Below are 22,298 nucleotides of genomic sequence, written 5' to 3'. Positions count from 1 at the left end.
GTTATAATATTGTAGGTTATTAAATGTTATAAAATTGTAGGTTATGAAATGTTATAATATTGTAGGTTATGAAATGTTATAATATTGTAGGTTATGAAATGTTATAATAGTGTAGGTTATTAAATGTTATAAAATTGTAGGTTATGAAATGTTATAATATTGTAGGTTATGAAATGTTATAATATTGTAGGTTTTGAAATGTTATAATAGTGTAGGTTATGATGCATGTTATAATATTGTAGGTTATGAAATGTTATAATATTGTAGGTTATGCAATATTATAATATTGTGGTCAATTCAAACTAACAGTAAAGCCTACAGCTGTGGCCCAGCCTGAGGAGACAGGGAACAGAAATAGAGACTGAATGCTGGTCTCCAGCAGCTTGTTTGTAAAGCTTTTACAACGTTTAGGCAGTAAATATGCAATGTTGTTGTTCAGTCTTCATTTCACTCCTTCAACTGCTGGTTGAAGTCTTTGATATCAAAATGTGTTGTCAAGTGGTGTCTATATCTCTGGATAACTAGATAGGAGATGTTTTAGTTAACTTCAATGACAGTGAACTAGCTATCATTTGTTTTTATAATCTCTTATTTAATCTGCATTTACAGACTTGTTGGCTGTAAACTCAGAAAGACAGACGTTGAAGTTGTGGCTGCAGCTCTCAGCTCTAATCCTTCCCATTTGAGAGAATTGGACCTCAGTGAAAACGACCTGCAGGACTCAGGACTCTGTGCTTCACTGAAGAGCCCACACTGTAGACTGGAAGTTCTAAAGTAAGATACATTTACCACATTTATTTTGATCACTTCTGTTTAATTATGTGAATATAATATGAATGCTGTGGTGAGAATGTATTAACCCATTCTGACCTGAGATCAGATTCTAAAAATGTCTTCTACATCCTGACAGTTTTCTGAAAAAGCTATGTTTCAGTCAGTCGTTCTTCGATTTTTTAAAAATAGCAGACCTACAAGCTCATAGCGCGCCACTCGGTGGCGCGCTATGAGCTTGTAGATCTGCTATTTTTCAATAGCTAAAGCATAGCATAATTCTAACACCAAAAGGGGTCCCCGCCCAAAATGGGTTAATAAGCTTGATATTGAACGTGTAATATCCCTTTAAGGCAAATGTATAGGTTATTTCGACATACAACGTGGTTGCGCACCGAAAATAGCTGATCTACAAGCTCACTGTCTTCAAATGTCTTAATGCTCAGGGTGGGATCTATGTTGGTTCTCTGCTCTACATGGAAAATGTCTTGAGACAACTTGTTGTGAGTCGACACTTTAATAAAATTGAACTGAATTGAATCACCGCGCGTCGAGGACACAACACTTGTGAGCTGGCAGATCGGCTATTTTCGACGTTCAACCCCTTGTAGCTATGCCACAGTTATCAAGCTTTACCGTGGTACGCATTAATACATAATCAATAGTCTGCATCTACCTACTGTACTAATCAATTATCATTCTATTAGTCTAGGTCTGTGGTTCCCAAACTGAGGGTCTGGACCCCCAAGGGAGTCCTCAGAGGATTATCTTAATGTGCAGCATTGTTTTCTCACTGAACAGTAGACAAACCAACAGTATAATATAGTATAGTGTACAATATACAGAGTATCTGTACATTTCTAAAGCCCAAACCACACCAAAGGGTTGGGTCGTCACAAAGTGTTTTTTTTAAGATAAACCACACCAATGAAACTCATTGAGTTGCATTGGTGTGGTTGATGTAAAAACCAAAAGAAAGAAAAGTGTTTGTCCCGACCCGACCCTTTGGTGTGGTTTAAGATTTAAGGTACAATTAAATTACTTTAAAACATTTTTAAAACCAAATTGTCAAATATTACGGAAGAAAGTCACAAACATTGTGAAAATAGCTGATCTACAAGCTCACTGTGAGGCATTGTGAGCTTGTAGTTTGGATATTTTCATAATATGTATCAGTGAAACTGAAAGGAATGACTATAATTCCAAGTACTTGTCAGGTAGGCGTCTCCCAAGTTCAGATATGTTTATTTAGGTTTAATTTGTTTTGATTTCTCTTATATAATCTGCATTCACAGACTTGTTGGCTGTAAACTCAGTGAGACAGACGTTGAAGATGTGTCTTCAGCTCTCAGCTCTAATCCTTCCCATTTGAGAGAATTGGACCTCAGTGAAAACGACCTGCAGGACTCAGGACTCTGTGCTTCACTGAAGAGCCCACACTGTAGACTGGAAGTTCTAAAGTAAGATACATTTACCACATTTATTTTGATCACTTCTGTTTTATTATGTACTGTATTATGTGAATATAATATGAATGCTTTGGTGAGAATGTGCTAATAAGCTTGATATTGAACGCGTAATATCCCTTTAAGGCAAATGTATAGGCTACTTCGACATACAACGTGGTTGCGCACCGAAAATAGCTGATCTACAAGCTCACTGTCTCCAAATGTCTCAATGCTCAGGGTGGGATCTATGTTGGTTCTCTGCTCTACATGTAAAGTGTCTTGAGACAATTTGTTGTGAGTCGACACTTTAATAAAATGTAACTGAATTGAATCACAGCGCGGCGAGGACACAACACTTGTGAGCTGGCAGATCGGCTATTTTCGACGTTCAACCCCTTGTAGCTACGCCACAGTTATCGAGCTTTACCGTGGTACGCATTAATACGTAATCAATAGTCTGCATCTACCTACTGTACTAATCTATTATCACTCTATTAGTCTAGGTCTGTGGTTCCCAAACTGTCTGATGGTGATGAACGACCACTCACTACATCAGAAGATCCAACAGTTCCTGAAGTCAGAGAACAGAACAGAGAAACTGTCTGAGACCCAGTGTTCAGCTCTGGCCCTCATGCTGCAGATGTCAGAGGAGGTTCTGGAAGAGTTGGACCTGGACAAATACAACACATCAGAGGAGGGGCGAAGGAGACTGGTCCCAGCTGTGAGGAACTGCAGAAAGGCTCGGTTAGTAGTCAAGTGAATAGAAACATCCTAGAGTCAATCTGCCATTACAGTTAACACTATAATTATAAATGAAGGTTGGCATAAAAGGTGTCTGTATTTCAAATAGTGATTAGTGGTATTGTCTGTATTGTCTGCATTGTTCTGCATTGTTCCACGCCCCTTTTAACACCATAAAAGACAGCCAAAATACCCAACGTTAAATCCGCTTCACTGTGGTGAAAGCACTCAGTAGAACAAGTTGAAAGGTGTCACTCACAGATCTATAAGCGTACATTACTTTGCATCGCAACATATTGACAGCTTGTAGGTCTGGTTAATTATCAAAGCGAGTCCCTCGATGCGATGTAATATAAAAAGCAAAAAAGCAGACAAAGCTTTTGAAAGTGGTACAAAGTTGACCTAGAGGGAAAGGCCATGGAGTCTCTTAATCCTCCATTCTCCAGGGACCGTGTGTGTGATATGATCTGTAGGGTCCATCCTCCAGGGACCATGTGTGTGATATGATCTGTAGGGTCCATCCTCCAGGGACCATGTGTGTGTCATCATCTGTCTAGCATGAAGGTGCACAACACACATCCTGGCAATAATTTAAAGATAATGTTGTCCTCAGTGTATTAGCTGGCGAATGCAATTATCAATGCTGTATAATGGCTGAATATCCATGGACAACTTAAGTTATAAGCAACATAGTTTGTCTAAGCTCCAGATTCAATAATGATATTTGAACTGCCACGGTTCTTTTAATTACTCCGTTAAAGGAGCATAAGTTAACAGTTGTTGCTTGTGAAAAGGATCAATATTAATAATATAAGACATTTCTTATATCTGTGCATATGTTTGATGCAACGTTTGGAGCTGCTCATTTCCTTTTCTTGGGTTAGCAAAAAAGAAAAGAAAAATGTACCACATTGGATAATTCTTTCATAGTTCTTATACAAGCTCACAATGCTGCGATTGGCTATTTTCAGCAAAAATCTGTCATTATGACGGCATCAAGGCCCGCCACAATACATTTTAGTCAAATAAATCAACTGTAGATTTAGTCGACTAAAACTTGTGACATTTAGTCGACTAAAACTAGACTAAACACTAAAACATTCCAGGTGACTAAAATGTGACTAAAACTAAATGAAAGCTATTCAAGAGACTATGACTAAAACTAAAATCAAAATGTGCTGCCAAAAACAACACTGGACTTATAACATTGTGTAGGTTATGAAATGTTATAATATTGTAGGTTATTAAATGTTATAAAATTGTAGGTTATGAAATGTTATAATATTGTAGGTTTTGAAATGTTATAATAGTGTAGGTTATGATGCATGTTATAATATTGTAGGTTATGAAATGCTATAATATTGTAGGTTATGCAATATTATAATATTGGGGTCAATTCAAACTAACAGTAAAGCCTACAGCTGTGGCCCAGCCTGAGGAGACAGGGAACAGAAATAGAGACTGAATGCTGGTCTCCAGCAGCTTGTTTGTAAAGCTTTTACAACGTTTAGGCAGTAAATATGCAATGTTGTTGTTCAGTCTTCATTTCACTCCTTCAACTGCTGGTTGAAGTCTTTGATATCAAAATGTGTTGTCAAGTGGTGTCTATATCTCTGGATAACTAGATAGGAGATGTTTTAGTTAACTTCAATGACAGTGAACTAGCTATCATTTGTTTTTATAATCTCTTATTTAATCTGCATTTACAGACTTGTTGGCTGTAAACTCAGAAAGACAGACGTTGAAGTTGTGGCTGCAGCTCTCAGCTCTAATCCTTCCCATTTGAGAGAATTGGACCTCAGTGAAAACGACCTGCAGGACTCAGGACTCTGTGCTTCACTGAAGAGCCCACACTGTAGACTGGAAGTTCTAAAGTAAGATACATTTACCACATTTATTTTGATCACTTCTGTTTAATTATGTGAATATAATATGAATGCTGTGGTGAGAATGTATTAACCCATTCTGACCTGAGATCAGATTCTAAAAATGTCTTCTACATCCTGACAGTTTTCTGAAAAAGCTATGTTTCAGTCAGTCGTTCTTCGATTTTTTTAAAATAGCAGACCTACAAGCTCATAGCGCGCCACTCGGTGGCGCGCTATGAGCTTGTAGATCTGCTATTTTTCAATAGCTAAAGCATAGCATAATTCTAACACCAAAAGGGGTCCCCGCCCAAAATGGGTTAATAAGCTTGATATTGAACGTGTAATATCCCTTTAAGGCAAATGTATAGGCTATTTCGACATACAACGTGGTTGCGCACCGAAAATAGCTGATCTACAAGCTCACTGTCTTCAAATGTCTTAATGCTCAGGGTGGGATCTATGTTGGTTCTCTGCTCTACATGGAAAATGTCTTGAGACAACTTGTTGTGAGTCGACACTTTAATAAAATTGAACTGAATTGAATCACAGCACGTCGAGGACACAACACTTGTGAGCTGGCAGATCGGCTATTTTCGACGTTCAACCCCTTGTAGCTATGCCACAGTTATCGAGCTTTACCGTGGTACGCATTAATACATAATCAATAGTCTGCATCTACCTACTGTACTAATCAATTATCATTCTATTAGTCTAGGTCTGTGGTTCCCAAACTGAGGGTCTGGACCCCCAAGGGGGTCCCCAGAGGATTATCTTAATGTGCAGCATTGTTTTCTCACTGAACAGTAGACAAACCAACAGTATAATATAGTATAGTGTACAATATACAGAGTATCTGTACATTTCTAAAGCCCAAACCACACCAAAGGGTTGGGTCGTCACAAAGTGTTTTTTTTAAGATAAACCACACCAATGAAACTCATTGAGTTGCATTGGTGTGGTTGATGTAAAAACCAAAAGAAAGAAAAGTGTTTGTCCCGACCCGACCCTTTGGTGTGGTTTAAGATTTAAGGTACAATTAAATTACTTTAAAACATTTTTAAAACCAAATTGTCAAATATTACGGAAGAAAGTCACAAACATTGTGAAAATAGCTGATCTACAAGCTCACTGTGAGGCATTGTGAGCTTGTAGTTTGGATATTTTCATAATATGTATCAGTGAAACTGAAAGGAATGACTATAATTCCAAGTACTTGTCAGGTAGGCGTCTCCCAAGTTCAGATATGTTTATTTAGGTTTAATTTGTTTTGATTTCTCTTATATAATCTGCATTCACAGACTTGTTGGCTGTAAACTCAGTGAGACAGACGTTGAAGATGTGTCTTCAGCTCTCAGCTCTAATCCTTCCCATTTGAGAGAATTGGACCTCAGTGAAAACGACCTGCAGGACTCAGGACTCTGTGCTTCACTGAAGAGCCCACACTGTAGACTGGAAGTTCTAAAGTAAGATACATTTACCACATTTATTTTGATCACTTCTGTTTTATTATGTACTGTATTATGTGAATATAATATGAATGCTTTGGTGAGAATGTGCTAATAAGCTTGATATTGAACGCGTAATATCCCTTTAAGGCAAATGTATAGGCTACTTCGACATACAACGTGGTTGCGCACCGAAAATAGCTGATCTACAAGCTCACTGTCTCCAAATGTCTCAATGCTCAGGGTGGGATCTATGTTGGTTCTCTGCTCTACATGTAAAGTGTCTTGAGACAATTTGTTGTGAGTCGACACTTTAATAAAATGTAACTGAATTGAATCACAGCGCGGCGAGGACACAACACTTGTGAGCTGGCAGATCGGCTATTTTCGACGTTCAACCCCTTGTAGCTACGCCACAGTTATCGAGCTTTACCGTGGTACGCATTAATACGTAATCAATAGTCTGCATCTACCTACTGTACTAATCTATTATCACTCTATTAGTCTAGGTCTGTGGTTCCCAAACTGTCTGATGGTGATGAACGACCACTCACTACATCAGAAGATCCAACAGTTCCTGAAGTCAGAGAACAGAACAGAGAAACTGTCTGAGACCCAGTGTTCAGCTCTGGCCCTCATGCTGCAGATGTCAGAGGAGGTTCTGGAAGAGTTGGACCTGGACAAATACAACACATCAGAGGAGGGGCGAAGGAGACTGGTCCCAGCTGTGAGGAACTGCAGAAAGGCTCGGTTAGTAGTCAAGTGAATAGAAACATCCTAGAGTCAATCTGCCATTACAGTTAACACTATAATTATAAATGAAGGTTGGCATAAAAGGTGTCTGTATTTCAAATAGTGATTAGTGGTATTGTCTGTATTGTCTGCATTGTTCTGCATTGTTCCACGCCCCTTTTAACACCATAAAAGACAGCCAAAATACCCAACGTTAAATCCGCTTCACTGTGGTGAAAGCACTCAGTAGAACAAGTTGAAAGGTGTCACTCACAGATCTATAAGCGTACATTACTTTGCATCGCAACATATTGACAGCTTGTAGGTCTGGTTAATTATCAAAGCGAGTCCCTCGATGCGATGTAATATAAAAAGCAAAAAAGCAGACAAAGCTTTTGAAAGTGGTACAAAGTTGACCTAGAGGGAAAGGCCATGGAGTCTCTTAATCCTCCATTCTCCAGGGACCGTGTGTGTGATATGATCTGTAGGGTCCATCCTCCAGGGACCATGTGTGTGATATGATCTGTAGGGTCCATCCTCCAGGGACCATGTGTGTGTCATCATCTGTCTAGCATGAAGGTGCACAACACACATCCTGGCAATAATTTAAAGATAATGTTGTCCTCAGTGTATTAGCTGGCGAATGCAATTATCAATGCTGTATAATGGCTGAATATCCATGGACAACTTAAGTTATAAGCAACATAGTTTGTCTAAGCTCCAGATTCAATAATGATATTTGAACTGCCACGGTTCTTTTAATTACTCCGTTAAAGGAGCATAAGTTAACAGTTGTTGCTTGTGAAAAGGATCAATATTAATAATATAAGACATTTCTTATATCTGTGCATATGTTTGATGCAACGTTTGGAGCTGCTCATTTCCTTTTCTTGGGTTAGCAAAAAAGAAAAGAAAAATGTACCACATTGGATAATTCTTTCATAGTTCTTATACAAGCTCACAATGCTGCGATTGGCTATTTTCAGCAAAAATCTGTCATTATGACGGCATCAAGGCCCGCCACAATACATTTTAGTCAAATAAATCAACTGTAGATTTAGTCGACTAAAACTTGTGACATTTAGTCGACTAAAACTAGACTAAACACTAAAACATTCCAGGTGACTAAAATGTGACTAAAACTAAATGAAAGCTATTCAAGAGACTATGACTAAAACTAAAATCAAAATGTGCTGCCAAAAACAACACTGGACTTATAACATTGTGTAGGTTATGAAATGTTATAATATTGTAGGTTATTAAATGTTATAAAATTGTAGGTTATGAAATGTTATAATATTGTAGGTTTTGAAATGTTATAATAGTGTAGGTTATGATGCATGTTATAATATTGTAGGTTATGAAATGCTATAATATTGTAGGTTATGCAATATTATAATATTGGGGTCAATTCAAACTAACAGTAAAGCCTACAGCTGTGGCCCAGCCTGAGGAGACAGGGAACAGAAATAGAGACTGAATGCTGGTCTCCAGCAGCTTGTTTGTAAAGCTTTTACAACGTTTAGGCAGTAAATATGCAATGTTGTTGTTCAGTCTTCATTTCACTCCTTCAACTGCTGGTTGAAGTCTTTGATATCAAAATGTGTTGTCAAGTGGTGTCTATATCTCTGGATAACTAGATAGGAGATGTTTTAGTTAACTTCAATGACAGTGAACTAGCTATCATTTGTTTTTATAATCTCTTATTTAATCTGCATTTACAGACTTGTTGGCTGTAAACTCAGAAAGACAGACGTTGAAGTTGTGGCTGCAGCTCTCAGCTCTAATCCTTCCCATTTGAGAGAATTGGACCTCAGTGAAAACGACCTGCAGGACTCAGGACTCTGTGCTTCACTGAAGAGCCCACACTGTAGACTGGAAGTTCTAAAGTAAGATACATTTACCACATTTATTTTGATCACTTCTGTTTAATTATGTGAATATAATATGAATGCTGTGGTGAGAATGTATTAACCCATTCTGACCTGAGATCAGATTCTAAAAATGTCTTCTACATCCTGACAGTTTTCTGAAAAAGCTATGTTTCAGTCAGTCGTTCTTCGATTTTTTTAAAATAGCAGACCTACAAGCTCATAGCGCGCCACTCGGTGGCGCGCTATGAGCTTGTAGATCTGCTATTTTTCAATAGCTAAAGCATAGCATAATTCTAACACCAAAAGGGGTCCCCGCCCAAAATGGGTTAATAAGCTTGATATTGAACGTGTAATATCCCTTTAAGGCAAATGTATAGGCTATTTCGACATACAACGTGGTTGCGCACCGAAAATAGCTGATCTACAAGCTCACTGTCTTCAAATGTCTTAATGCTCAGGGTGGGATCTATGTTGGTTCTCTGCTCTACATGGAAAATGTCTTGAGACAACTTGTTGTGAGTCGACACTTTAATAAAATTGAACTGAATTGAATCACAGCACGTCGAGGACACAACACTTGTGAGCTGGCAGATCGGCTATTTTCGACGTTCAACCCCTTGTAGCTATGCCACAGTTATCGAGCTTTACCGTGGTACGCATTAATACATAATCAATAGTCTGCATCTACCTACTGTACTAATCAATTATCATTCTATTAGTCTAGGTCTGTGGTTCCCAAACTGAGGGTCTGGACCCCCAAGGGGGTCCCCAGAGGATTATCTTAATGTGCAGCATTGTTTTCTCACTGAACAGTAGACAAACCAACAGTATAATATAGTATAGTGTACAATATACAGAGTATCTGTACATTTCTAAAGCCCAAACCACACCAAAGGGTTGGGTCGTCACAAAGTGTTTTTTTTAAGATAAACCACACCAATGAAACTCATTGAGTTGCATTGGTGTGGTTGATGTAAAAACCAAAAGAAAGAAAAGTGTTTGTCCCGACCCGACCCTTTGGTGTGGTTTAAGATTTAAGGTACAATTAAATTACTTTAAAACATTTTTAAAACCAAATTGTCAAATATTACGGAAGAAAGTCACAAACATTGTGAAAATAGCTGATCTACAAGCTCACTGTGAGGCATTGTGAGCTTGTAGTTTGGATATTTTCATAATATGTATCAGTGAAACTGAAAGGAATGACTATAATTCCAAGTACTTGTCAGGTAGGCGTCTCCCAAGTTCAGATATGTTTATTTAGGTTTAATTTGTTTTGATTTCTCTTATATAATCTGCATTCACAGACTTGTTGGCTGTAAACTCAGTGAGACAGACGTTGAAGATGTGTCTTCAGCTCTCAGCTCTAATCCTTCCCATTTGAGAGAATTGGACCTCAGTGAAAACGACCTGCAGGACTCAGGACTCTGTGCTTCACTGAAGAGCCCACACTGTAGACTGGAAGTTCTAAAGTAAGATACATTTACCACATTTATTTTGATCACTTCTGTTTTATTATGTACTGTATTATGTGAATATAATATGAATGCTTTGGTGAGAATGTGCTAATAAGCTTGATATTGAACGCGTAATATCCCTTTAAGGCAAATGTATAGGCTACTTCGACATACAACGTGGTTGCGCACCGAAAATAGCTGATCTACAAGCTCACTGTCTCCAAATGTCTCAATGCTCAGGGTGGGATCTATGTTGGTTCTCTGCTCTACATGTAAAGTGTCTTGAGACAATTTGTTGTGAGTCGACACTTTAATAAAATGTAACTGAATTGAATCACAGCGCGGCGAGGACACAACACTTGTGAGCTGGCAGATCGGCTATTTTCGACGTTCAACCCCTTGTAGCTACGCCACAGTTATCGAGCTTTACCGTGGTACGCATTAATACGTAATCAATAGTCTGCATCTACCTACTGTACTAATCTATTATCACTCTATTAGTCTAGGTCTGTGGTTCCCAAACTGTCTGATGGTGATGAACGACCACTCACTACATCAGAAGATCCAACAGTTCCTGAAGTCAGAGAACAGAACAGAGAAACTGTCTGAGACCCAGTGTTCAGCTCTGGCCCTCATGCTGCAGATGTCAGAGGAGGTTCTGGAAGAGTTGGACCTGGACAAATACAACACATCAGAGGAGGGGCGAAGGAGACTGGTCCCAGCTGTGAGGAACTGCAGAAAGGCTCGGTTAGTAGTCAAGTGAATAGAAACATCCTAGAGTCAATCTGCCATTACAGTTAACACTATAATTATAAATGAAGGTTGGCATAAAAGGTGTCTGTATTTCAAATAGTGATTAGTGGTATTGTCTGTATTGTCTGCATTGTTCTGCATTGTTCCACGCCCCTTTTAACACCATAAAAGACAGCCAAAATACCCAACGTTAAATCCGCTTCACTGTGGTGAAAGCACTCAGTAGAACAAGTTGAAAGGTGTCACTCACAGATCTATAAGCGTACATTACTTTGCATCGCAACATATTGACAGCTTGTAGGTCTGGTTAATTATCAAAGCGAGTCCCTCGATGCGATGTAATATAAAAAGCAAAAAAGCAGACAAAGCTTTTGAAAGTGGTACAAAGTTGACCTAGAGGGAAAGGCCATGGAGTCTCTTAATCCTCCATTCTCCAGGGACCGTGTGTGTGATATGATCTGTAGGGTCCATCCTCCAGGGACCATGTGTGTGATATGATCTGTAGGGTCCATCCTCCAGGGACCATGTGTGTGTCATCATCTGTCTAGCATGAAGGTGCACAACACACATCCTGGCAATAATTTAAAGATAATGTTGTCCTCAGTGTATTAGCTGGCGAATGCAATTATCAATGCTGTATAATGGCTGAATATCCATGGACAACTTAAGTTATAAGCAACATAGTTTGTCTAAGCTCCAGATTCAATAATGATATTTGAACTGCCACGGTTCTTTTAATTACTCCGTTAAAGGAGCATAAGTTAACAGTTGTTGCTTGTGAAAAGGATCAATATTAATAATATAAGACATTTCTTATATCTGTGCATATGTTTGATGCAACGTTTGGAGCTGCTCATTTCCTTTTCTTGGGTTAGCAAAAAAGAAAAGAAAAATGTACCACATTGGATAATTCTTTCATAGTTCTTATACAAGCTCACAATGCTGCGATTGGCTATTTTCAGCAAAAATCTGTCATTATGACGGCATCAAGGCCCGCCACAATACATTTTAGTCAAATAAATCAACTGTAGATTTAGTCGACTAAAACTTGTGACATTTAGTCGACTAAAACTAGACTAAACACTAAAACATTCCAGGTGACTAAAATGTGACTAAAACTAAATGAAAGCTATTCAAGAGACTATGACTAAAACTAAAATCAAAATGTGCTGCCAAAAACAACACTGGACTTATAACATTGTGTAGGTTATGAAATGTTATAATATTGTAGGTTATTAAATGTTATAAAATTGTAGGTTATGAAATGTTATAATATTGTAGGTTTTGAAATGTTATAATAGTGTAGGTTATGATGCATGTTATAATATTGTAGGTTATGAAATGCTATAATATTGTAGGTTATGCAATATTATAATATTGGGGTCAATTCAAACTAACAGTAAAGCCTACAGCTGTGGCCCAGCCTGAGGAGACAGGGAACAGAAATAGAGACTGAATGCTGGTCTCCAGCAGCTTGTTTGTAAAGCTTTTACAACGTTTAGGCAGTAAATATGCAATGTTGTTGTTCAGTCTTCATTTCACTCCTTCAACTGCTGGTTGAAGTCTTTGATATCAAAATGTGTTGTCAAGTGGTGTCTATATCTCTGGATAACTAGATAGGAGATGTTTTAGTTAACTTCAATGACAGTGAACTAGCTATCATTTGTTTTTATAATCTCTTATTTAATCTGCATTTACAGACTTGTTGGCTGTAAACTCAGAAAGACAGACGTTGAAGTTGTGGCTGCAGCTCTCAGCTCTAATCCTTCCCATTTGAGAGAATTGGACCTCAGTGAAAACGACCTGCAGGACTCAGGACTCTGTGCTTCACTGAAGAGCCCACACTGTAGACTGGAAGTTCTAAAGTAAGATACATTTACCACATTTATTTTGATCACTTCTGTTTAATTATGTGAATATAATATGAATGCTGTGGTGAGAATGTATTAACCCATTCTGACCTGAGATCAGATTCTAAAAATGTCTTCTACATCCTGACAGTTTTCTGAAAAAGCTATGTTTCAGTCAGTCGTTCTTCGATTTTTTTAAAATAGCAGACCTACAAGCTCATAGCGCGCCACTCGGTGGCGCGCTATGAGCTTGTAGATCTGCTATTTTTCAATAGCTAAAGCATAGCATAATTCTAACACCAAAAGGGGTCCCCGCCCAAAATGGGTTAATAAGCTTGATATTGAACGTGTAATATCCCTTTAAGGCAAATGTATAGGCTATTTCGACATACAACGTGGTTGCGCACCGAAAATAGCTGATCTACAAGCTCACTGTCTTCAAATGTCTTAATGCTCAGGGTGGGATCTATGTTGGTTCTCTGCTCTACATGGAAAATGTCTTGAGACAACTTGTTGTGAGTCGACACTTTAATAAAATTGAACTGAATTGAATCACAGCACGTCGAGGACACAACACTTGTGAGCTGGCAGATCGGCTATTTTCGACGTTCAACCCCTTGTAGCTATGCCACAGTTATCGAGCTTTACCGTGGTACGCATTAATACATAATCAATAGTCTGCATCTACCTACTGTACTAATCAATTATCATTCTATTAGTCTAGGTCTGTGGTTCCCAAACTGAGGGTCTGGACCCCCAAGGGGGTCCCCAGAGGATTATCTTAATGTGCAGCATTGTTTTCTCACTGAACAGTAGACAAACCAACAGTATAATATAGTATAGTGTACAATATACAGAGTATCTGTACATTTCTAAAGCCCAAACCACACCAAAGGGTTGGGTCGTCACAAAGTGTTTTTTTTAAGATAAACCACACCAATGAAACTCATTGAGTTGCATTGGTGTGGTTGATGTAAAAACCAAAAGAAAGAAAAGTGTTTGTCCCGACCCGACCCTTTGGTGTGGTTTAAGATTTAAGGTACAATTAAATTACTTTAAAACATTTTTAAAACCAAATTGTCAAATATTACGGAAGAAAGTCACAAACATTGTGAAAATAGCTGATCTACAAGCTCACTGTGAGGCATTGTGAGCTTGTAGTTTGGATATTTTCATAATATGTATCAGTGAAACTGAAAGGAATGACTATAATTCCAAGTACTTGTCAGGTAGGCGTCTCCCAAGTTCAGATATGTTTATTTAGGTTTAATTTGTTTTGATTTCTCTTATATAATCTGCATTCACAGACTTGTTGGCTGTAAACTCAGTGAGACAGACGTTGAAGATGTGTCTTCAGCTCTCAGCTCTAATCCTTCCCATTTGAGAGAATTGGACCTCAGTGAAAACGACCTGCAGGACTCAGGACTCTGTGCTTCACTGAAGAGCCCACACTGTAGACTGGAAGTTCTAAAGTAAGATACATTTACCACATTTATTTTGATCACTTCTGTTTTATTATGTACTGTATTATGTGAATATAATATGAATGCTGTGGTGAGAATGTGCTAATAAGCTTGATATTGAACGCGTAATATCCCTTTAAGGCAAATGTATAGGCTACTTCGACATACAACGTGGTTGCGCACCGAAAATAGCTGATCTACAAGCTCACTGTCTCCAAATGTCTCAATGCTCAGGGTGGGATCTATGTTGGTTCTCTGCTCTACATGTAAAGTGTCTTGAGACAACTTGTTGTGAGTCGACACTTTAATAAAATGTAACTGAATTGAATCACAGCGCGGCGAGGACACAACACTTGTGAGCTTGCAGATCGGCTATTTTCGACGTTCAACCCCTTGTAGCTACGCCACAGTTATCGAGCTTTACCGTGGTACGCATTAATACGTAATCAATAGTCTGCATCTACCTACTGTACTAATCTATTATCACTCTATTAGTCTAGGTCTGTGGTTCCCAAACTGAGCGTCTGGACCCCCAAAGGGGGTCCCCAGAGGATTAGCTTAATGTGCAGCATTGTTTTCTCACTGAACAGTAGACAAACCAACAGTATAAGTGTACAGTATACAGAGTATCTGTACATTTCTAAAGCCATAACCACACCAAAGGGTTGGGTCGGGACAAAGTGTTTTTTTAAAGATAAACCACACCAATGAAACTCATTGACTTGCATTGGTGTGGTTGATGTAAAAACAAAAAGAAAGAAAAGGTTTTGTCCCGACCCGACCCTTTGGTGTGGTTTAGGATTTAAGGTACAATTAAATTACTTTTAAAACATTTTTTAAACCAAATTGTCAAATATTACGGAAGAAAGTCGCAAACGTTGTGAAAATAGCTGATCTACAAGCTCACTGTGAGGCATTGTGAGCTTGTAGTTTGGCTATTTTCACAATATGTATCAGTGAAACTGAAAGTAATGCCTATAATTCCAAGTGCTTGTCAGGTAGGGGTCTCCCAAGTTCAGATATGATTATTTAGGTATAATTTGTTTTTATAATCTCTTATTTAATCTGCATTCACAGACTTGCTGGCTGTGAACTCAGAAAGACAGACGTTGAAGCTGTGTCTTCAGCTCTCAGCTCTAATCCTTCCCATTTGAGAGAATTGGACCTCAGTGAAAACGACCTGCAGGACTCAGGACTCTGTGCTTCACTGAAGAGCCCACACTGTAGACTGGAAGTTCTAAAGTAAGATACATTTACCACATTTATTTTGATCACTTCTGTTTTATTATGTACTGTATTATGTGAATATAATATGAATGCTGTGGTGAGAATGTGCTAATAAGCTTGATATTGAACGCGTAATATCCCTTTAAGGCAAATGTATAGGCTACTTCGACATACAACGTGGTTGCGCACCGAAAATAGCTGATCTACAAGCTCACTGTCTCCAAATGTCTCAATGCTCAGGGTGGGATCTATGTTGGTTCTCTGCTCTACATGTAAAGTGTCTTGAGACAACTTGTTGTGAGTCGACACTTTAATAAAATGTAACTGAATTGAATCACAGCGCGGCGAGGACACAACACTTGTGAGCTTGCAGATCGGCTATTTTCGACGTTCAACCCCTTGTAGCTACGCCACAGTTATCGAGCTTTACCGTGGTACGCATTAATACGTAATCAATAGTCTGCATCTACCTACTGTACTAATCTATTATCACTCTATTAGTCTAGGTCTGTGGTTCCCAAACTGAGCGTCTGGACCCCCAAAGGGGGTCCCCAGAGGATTAGCTTAATGTGCAGCATTGTTTTCTCACTGAACAGTAGACAAACCAACAGTATAAGTGTACAGTATACAGAGTATCTGTACATTTCTAAAGCCATAACCACACCAAAGGGTTGGGTCGGGACAAAGTGTTTTTTTAAAGATAAACCACACCAATGAAACTCATTGAGTTGCATTGGTGTGGTTGATGTAAAAACAAAAAGAAAGAAAAGGTTTTGTCCCGACCCGACCCTTTGGTTTGGTTTAGGATTTAAGGTACAATTAAATTACTTTTAAAACATTTTTAAAACCAAATTGTCAAATATTACGGAAGAAAGTCGCAAACATTGTGAAAATAGCTGATCTACAAGCTCACTGTGAGGCATTGTGAGCTTGTAGTTTGGCTATTTTCACAATATGTATCAGTGAAACTGAAAGTAATGCCTATAATTCCAAGTGCTTGTCAGGTAGGGGTCTCCCAAGTTCAGATATGATTATTTAGGTATAATTTGTTTTTATAATCTCTTATTTAATCTGCATTCACAGACTTGCTGGCTGTGAACTCAGAAAGACAGACGTTGAAGCTGTGTCTTCAGCTCTCAGCTCTAATCCTTCCCATTTGAGAGAATTGGACCTCAGTGAAAACGACCTGCAGGACTCAGGACTCTGTGCTTCACTGAAGAGCCCACACTGTAGACTGGAAGTTCTAAAGTAAGATACATTTACCACATTTATTTTGATCACTTCTGTTTTATTATGTACTGTATTATGTGAATATAATATGAATGCTGTGGTGAGAATGTGCTAATAAGCTTGATATTGAACGCGTAATATCCCTTTAAGGCAAATGTATAGGCTACTTCGACATACAACGTGGTTGCGCACCGAAAATAGCTGATCTACAAGCTCACTGTCTCCAAATGTCTCAATGCTCAGGGTGGGATCTATGTTGGTTCTCTGCTCTACATGTAAAGTGTCTTGAGACAACTTGTTGTGAGTCGACACTTTAATAAAATTGAACTGAATTGAATCACAGCGCGTCGAGGACACAACACTTGTGAGCTTGCAGATCGGCTATTTTCGACGTTCAACCCCTTGTAGCTACGCCACAGTTATCGAGCTTTACCGTGGTACGCATTAATACATAATCAATAGTCTGCATCTACCTACTGTACTAATCAATTATCATTCTATTAGTCTAGGTCTGTGGTTCCCAAACTGAGCGTCTGGACCCCCAAGGGGGTCCCCAGAGGATTAGCTTAATGTGCAGCATTGTTTTCTCACTGAACAGTAGACAAACCAACAGTATAAGTGTACAGTATACAGAGTATCTGTACATTTCTAAAGCCATAACCACACCAAAGGGTTGGGTCGGGACAAAGTGTTTTTTTAAGATAAACCACACCAATGAAACTCATTGAGTTGCATTGGTGTGGTTGATGTAAAAACAAAAAGAAAGAAAAGATTTTGTCCCGACCCGACCCTTTGGTGTGTTTTAGGATTTAAGGTACAATTCAATTACTTTTAAAACATTTTTAAAACCAAATTGTCAAATATTACGGAAGAAAGTCGCAAACATTGTGAAAATAGCTGATCTACAAGCTCACTGTGAGGCTTTGTGAGCTTGTAGTTTGGCTATTTTCATAATATGTATCAGTGAAACTGAAAGTAATGCCTATAATTCCAAGTGCTTGTCAGGTATAGGGGTCTCCCAAGTTCAGATATGATTATTTACGTATAATTTATTTTTATAATCTCTTATTTAATCTGCATTCACAGACTTGCTGGCTGTAAACTCAGAAAGACAGACGTTGAAGCTGTGTCTTCAGCTCTCAGCTCTAATCCTTCCCATTTGAGAGAATTGGACCTCAGTGAAAACGACGTGCAGGACTCAGGACTCTGTGCTTCACTGAAGAGCCCACACTGTAGAGTGGAAGTTCTAAAGTAAGATACATTTACCACATTTATTTTTTATCAGTTCTGTTTTATTATGTACTGTATTATGTGAATATAATATGATTGCTGTGGTGAGAATATTTATTAATTAGCTTGATATCATGCAGGTAACCCAAGCTTATGGGCCTGAGTAGATGTTAAAATTACGCAAATATGTTTGAAAGTGTATTAATCCTTTAAGGCAAATGTATAAGCTTCTGAGCTACTTCGTCATACAACTGGATTACACACCATAAACAGCTGATGTACAAACTCACAACGCGTCGAGGATGCAATGCTTGTGAGCTTGTGATTGTCTATTTTATACGTGCGACCCGTTGTAGCTACGCCACAGTTATCAAGCTTTACCGAGGTACGCAACAGATCTACACATAATCAATATCCTGCATCTACCTACTGTACCAATCAAATATCATTATATTAGTCTAGGTCTGTGGTTCCCAAACTGAGGGTCTGGACCCCCAAGGGGGTCCCCAGATGATTAGCTTAATGTGCAAGTAGTGTGGTTTCTCACTCAACAGTAAACACACCAACATACAGTTTAAGTGTATACAGACTAGTATCTGCACATTTCAATGTAATGACTTTTAAAATATCTTTAAAACCAATTTGGTAAATTGGCGAATATTACGGAAGACGCAAACACAACATGTATCTGTGCAGCCGAATCAAACTAAATGAAATGCCTACAATTCTTGCTTGTCAGGGTATTGGGTCCTCTGTTCAAATAATTGTTTAGGTATCATTTGTTTTTTATAATATCTTATTTAATCTGCATTCACAGACTTGCTGGCTGTAAACTGAGAAAGACAGACGTTGAAGATGTGTCTTCAGCTCTCAGCTCTAATCCTTCCCATTTGAGAGAATTGGACCTCAGTAAAAACGACCTGCAGGACTCAGGACTCTGTGCTTCACTGAAGAGCCCACACTGTAGACTGGAAGTTCTAAAGTAAGATACATTTACCACATTTATTTTGATCACTTCTGTTTAATTATGTACTGTATTATGTGAATATAATATGAATGCTGTGTTGAGAATGTATTAATAAGCTTGATATTGAACGCGTAATATCCCTTTAAGGCAAATGTATAGGCTACTTCGACATACAACGTGGTTGCGCACCGAAAATAGCTGATCTACAAGCTCACTGTCTCCAAATGTCTTAATGCTCAGGGTGGGATCTATGTTGGTTCTCTGCTCTACATGTAAAATTTCTTGAGACAACTTATTGTGAGTCGACACTTTAATAAAATTGAACTAAATTGAATCACAGCGCGTCGAGGACACAACACATGTGAGCTTGCAGATCGGCTATTTTTGACGTTCAACCCCTTGTAGCTACACCACAGTTATCGAGCTTTACCGTGGTACGCATTAATACATAATCAATAGTCTGCATCTACCTACTGTACTAATCAATTATCATTCTATTAGTCTAGGTCTGTGGTTCCCAAACTGAGGGTCTGGACCCCCAAGGGGGTCCCCAGAGGATTAGCTTAATGTGCAGCATTGTTTTCTCACTTAACAGTAGACAAACCAACAGTATAAGTGTACAGTATACAGAGTATCTGTACATTTCTAAAGCCCAAACCACACCAAAGGGTTGGTTCGGGACAAAGGTTTTTTTTAAGATAAACCACACCAATGAATCTCATTGAGTTGCATTGGTGTGGTTGATGTAAAAACAAAAAGAAAGAAAAGGTTTTGTCCCGACCCGACCCTTTGGTGTGGTTTAGGATTTAAGGTACAATTCAATTACTTTTAAAACATTTTTAAAACCAAATTGTCAAATATTACGGAAGAAAGTCACAAACATTGTGAAAATAGCTGATCTACAAGGTCACTGTGAGGCATTGTGAGCTTGTAGTTTGGCTATTTTCATAATATGTATCAGTGAAACTGAAAGTAATGCCTATAATTCCAAGTAGGCCTACTTGTCAGGTAGGGGTCTCCCAAATTCAGATTATGATTATTTAGGTATAATTTGTTTTTATAATCTCTTATTTAATCTGCATTCACAGACTTGCTGGCTGTAAACTCAGAAAGACAGACGTTGAAGATGTGTCTTCAGCTCTCAGCTCTAATCCTTCCCATTTGAGAGAATTGGACCTCAGTGAAAACGACCTGCAGGACTCAGGACTCTGTGCTTCACTGAAGAGCCCACACTGTAGACTGGAAGTTCTAAAGTAAGATACATTTACCACATTTATTTTGATCACTTCTGTTTTACTATGTACTGTATTATGTGAATATAATATGAATGCTGTGGTGAGAATGTATTAATAAGCTTGATATTGAATGCGTAATATCCCTTTAAGGCAAATGTATAGGCTACTTCGACATACAACGTGGTTGCGCACCGAAAATAGCTGATCTACAAGCTCACTGTCTCCAAATGTCTTAATGCTCAGGGTGGGATCTATGTTGGTTCTCTGCTCTACATGTAAAGTGTCTTGAGACAACTTGTTGTGAGTCGACACTTTAATAAAATTGAACTAAATTGAATCACAGCGCGTCGAGGACACAACACTTGTGAGCTTGCAGATCGGCTATTTTCGACGTTCAACCCCTTGTAGCTACGCCACAGTTATCGAGCTTTACCGTGGTACGCATTAATACATAATCAATAGTCTGCATCTAACTACTGTACTAATCAATTATCATTCTATTAGTCTAGGTCTGTGGTTCCCAAACTGAGGGTCTGGACCCCCAAGGGGGTCCCCAGAGGATTAGCTTAATGTGCAACTAGTGTGGTTTTCTCACTCAACAGTAAACACACCAACATACAGTTTAAGTGTATACAGACTAGTATCTGCACATTTCTAAAGGTACAATTTAATGACTTTTAAAACATTTTTAAAACCAATTTGGTAAATTGGCGAATATTACGGAAGACGCAAACACAACATGTATCTGTGCAGCCGAGTCAAACTAAATTAAATGCCTACAATTCTTGCTTGTCAGGGTATTGGGTCCTCAGTTCAAATAATTGTTTAGGTATAATTTGTTTTGATAATCTCTTATTTAATCTGCATTCACAGACTTGCTGGCTGTAAACTCAGACAGACAGACGTTGAAGTTGTGGCTTCAGCTCTCAGCTCTAATCCTTCCCATTTGAGAGAATTGGACCTCAGTGAAAACGACCTGCAGGACTCAGGACTAGTGGAGCTGCTCTGTGCTTCACTGAAGAGCCCACACTGTAGACTGGAAGTTCTAAAGTAAGATACATTTACCATATTTTGATCACTTCTGTTTTACTATGTACTGTATTATGTGAATATAATATGAATGCTGTCGTGAGAATGTATTAATAAGCTTGATATCATGTTAACCCAAGCCTATGTCCCTGAGTAGATGTTAAAATTACCCCAAACATGTTTAAAAGTGTAATATCCCTTTAAGGTGAATATCGGCTACTTCATCATATAACAGAGTTTCTCACAACGCGTAGAGGAGTTGTAGATCGGCTATTTTTGACTTGCGACCCGTTGTAGCTACGCCACAGTTATCGACCTTCTAAATTATATTATAATAATACTAATATTACGGAAGAAAGAGCCAAACATCGTGAAAATAGCCGACCTGCAAGCTCACTGTGAGGTTTTGTGAGCTTGTAGTTTGGTAATATTTTCACATTAAAGGTGTAGTGAAACACTTTTAGAGCATATCCGTGGTCATCATATTGGCATACCTAACAATGGATGCATGCCGAAATTCTCATTTGTGTGTGTTTTTAATTATATCAAGTCCATAAAAATAAAAATGTAATTACTTCCTTAAAAGTTCAAACTAAAAGGTGCTGCGTGATGACTGATGACGTGTAGAGATACACATCAATGAAAGCCAATAAAAATGAAGCTCACCCGTTTGAGTCCCATCCCTGCGCGTCCGTCCAAACACAGCTGCTACTGATTACAGAAATCATCCGTTTTTAATCTCATTCAAGATGACATCCAGACTCGTTTTAAACTTAATCATCACGCTAACATATGTATATGGTCATGTGTACAGGTTAGAGATAAACCCTAGATTTGCTGCAGGTTTAATGTAATGGTTAATGTAATGTAAGTGCTTCTAAGGGTGGGGGGGGTCCCAGTTCAATATATGAGTCTTTTGGGGGTCCCAGTTCAATATATAAGTATTTTGGGGGTCCCAGTTCATTATATAAGTCTTTT

The 22,298-nt window shown here is 38.5% G+C and overlaps 1 protein-coding gene across 1 annotated transcript in view; it reads left to right on the top strand.

The window, feature by feature from the left end:
- Window positions 1–22,298, top strand: part of LOC310861390 (uncharacterized protein) — a 52,996-nt gene that overhangs the window by 24,163 nt on the left and 6,535 nt on the right. The window contains exons 8-28 of the mRNA XM_083768811.1: window positions 610–721; window positions 1,576–1,586; window positions 2,067–2,231; window positions 2,718–2,963; window positions 4,670–4,778; window positions 5,636–5,646; window positions 6,127–6,291; window positions 6,778–7,023; window positions 8,730–8,841; window positions 9,696–9,706; window positions 10,187–10,351; window positions 10,838–11,083; window positions 12,790–12,946; window positions 13,756–13,766; window positions 14,247–14,358; window positions 15,532–15,591; window positions 16,765–16,877; window positions 17,946–18,057; window positions 18,959–19,018; window positions 20,173–20,309; window positions 21,165–21,341. Coding sequence (XP_083624937.1) covers window positions 610–721; window positions 1,576–1,586; window positions 2,067–2,231; window positions 2,718–2,963; window positions 4,670–4,778; window positions 5,636–5,646; window positions 6,127–6,291; window positions 6,778–7,023; window positions 8,730–8,841; window positions 9,696–9,706; window positions 10,187–10,351; window positions 10,838–11,083; window positions 12,790–12,946; window positions 13,756–13,766; window positions 14,247–14,358; window positions 15,532–15,591; window positions 16,765–16,877; window positions 17,946–18,057; window positions 18,959–19,018; window positions 20,173–20,309; window positions 21,165–21,341 — 2,538 coding nt within the window. The remainder of the gene's footprint in view (window positions 1–609; window positions 722–1,575; window positions 1,587–2,066; window positions 2,232–2,717; window positions 2,964–4,669; window positions 4,779–5,635; window positions 5,647–6,126; window positions 6,292–6,777; window positions 7,024–8,729; window positions 8,842–9,695; window positions 9,707–10,186; window positions 10,352–10,837; window positions 11,084–12,789; window positions 12,947–13,755; window positions 13,767–14,246; window positions 14,359–15,531; window positions 15,592–16,764; window positions 16,878–17,945; window positions 18,058–18,958; window positions 19,019–20,172; window positions 20,310–21,164; window positions 21,342–22,298) is intronic.

This window comes from Protomyctophum parallelum (genome assembly GCF_964188405.1).
Source record: "Protomyctophum parallelum genome assembly, chromosome: 7".
Classification (NCBI taxonomy): Eukaryota; Metazoa; Chordata; class Actinopteri; order Myctophiformes; family Myctophidae; genus Protomyctophum; species Protomyctophum parallelum.
Note: the sequence above shows the minus strand (reverse complement) of the source record. Positions and strands in the feature narration are given on the sequence as shown.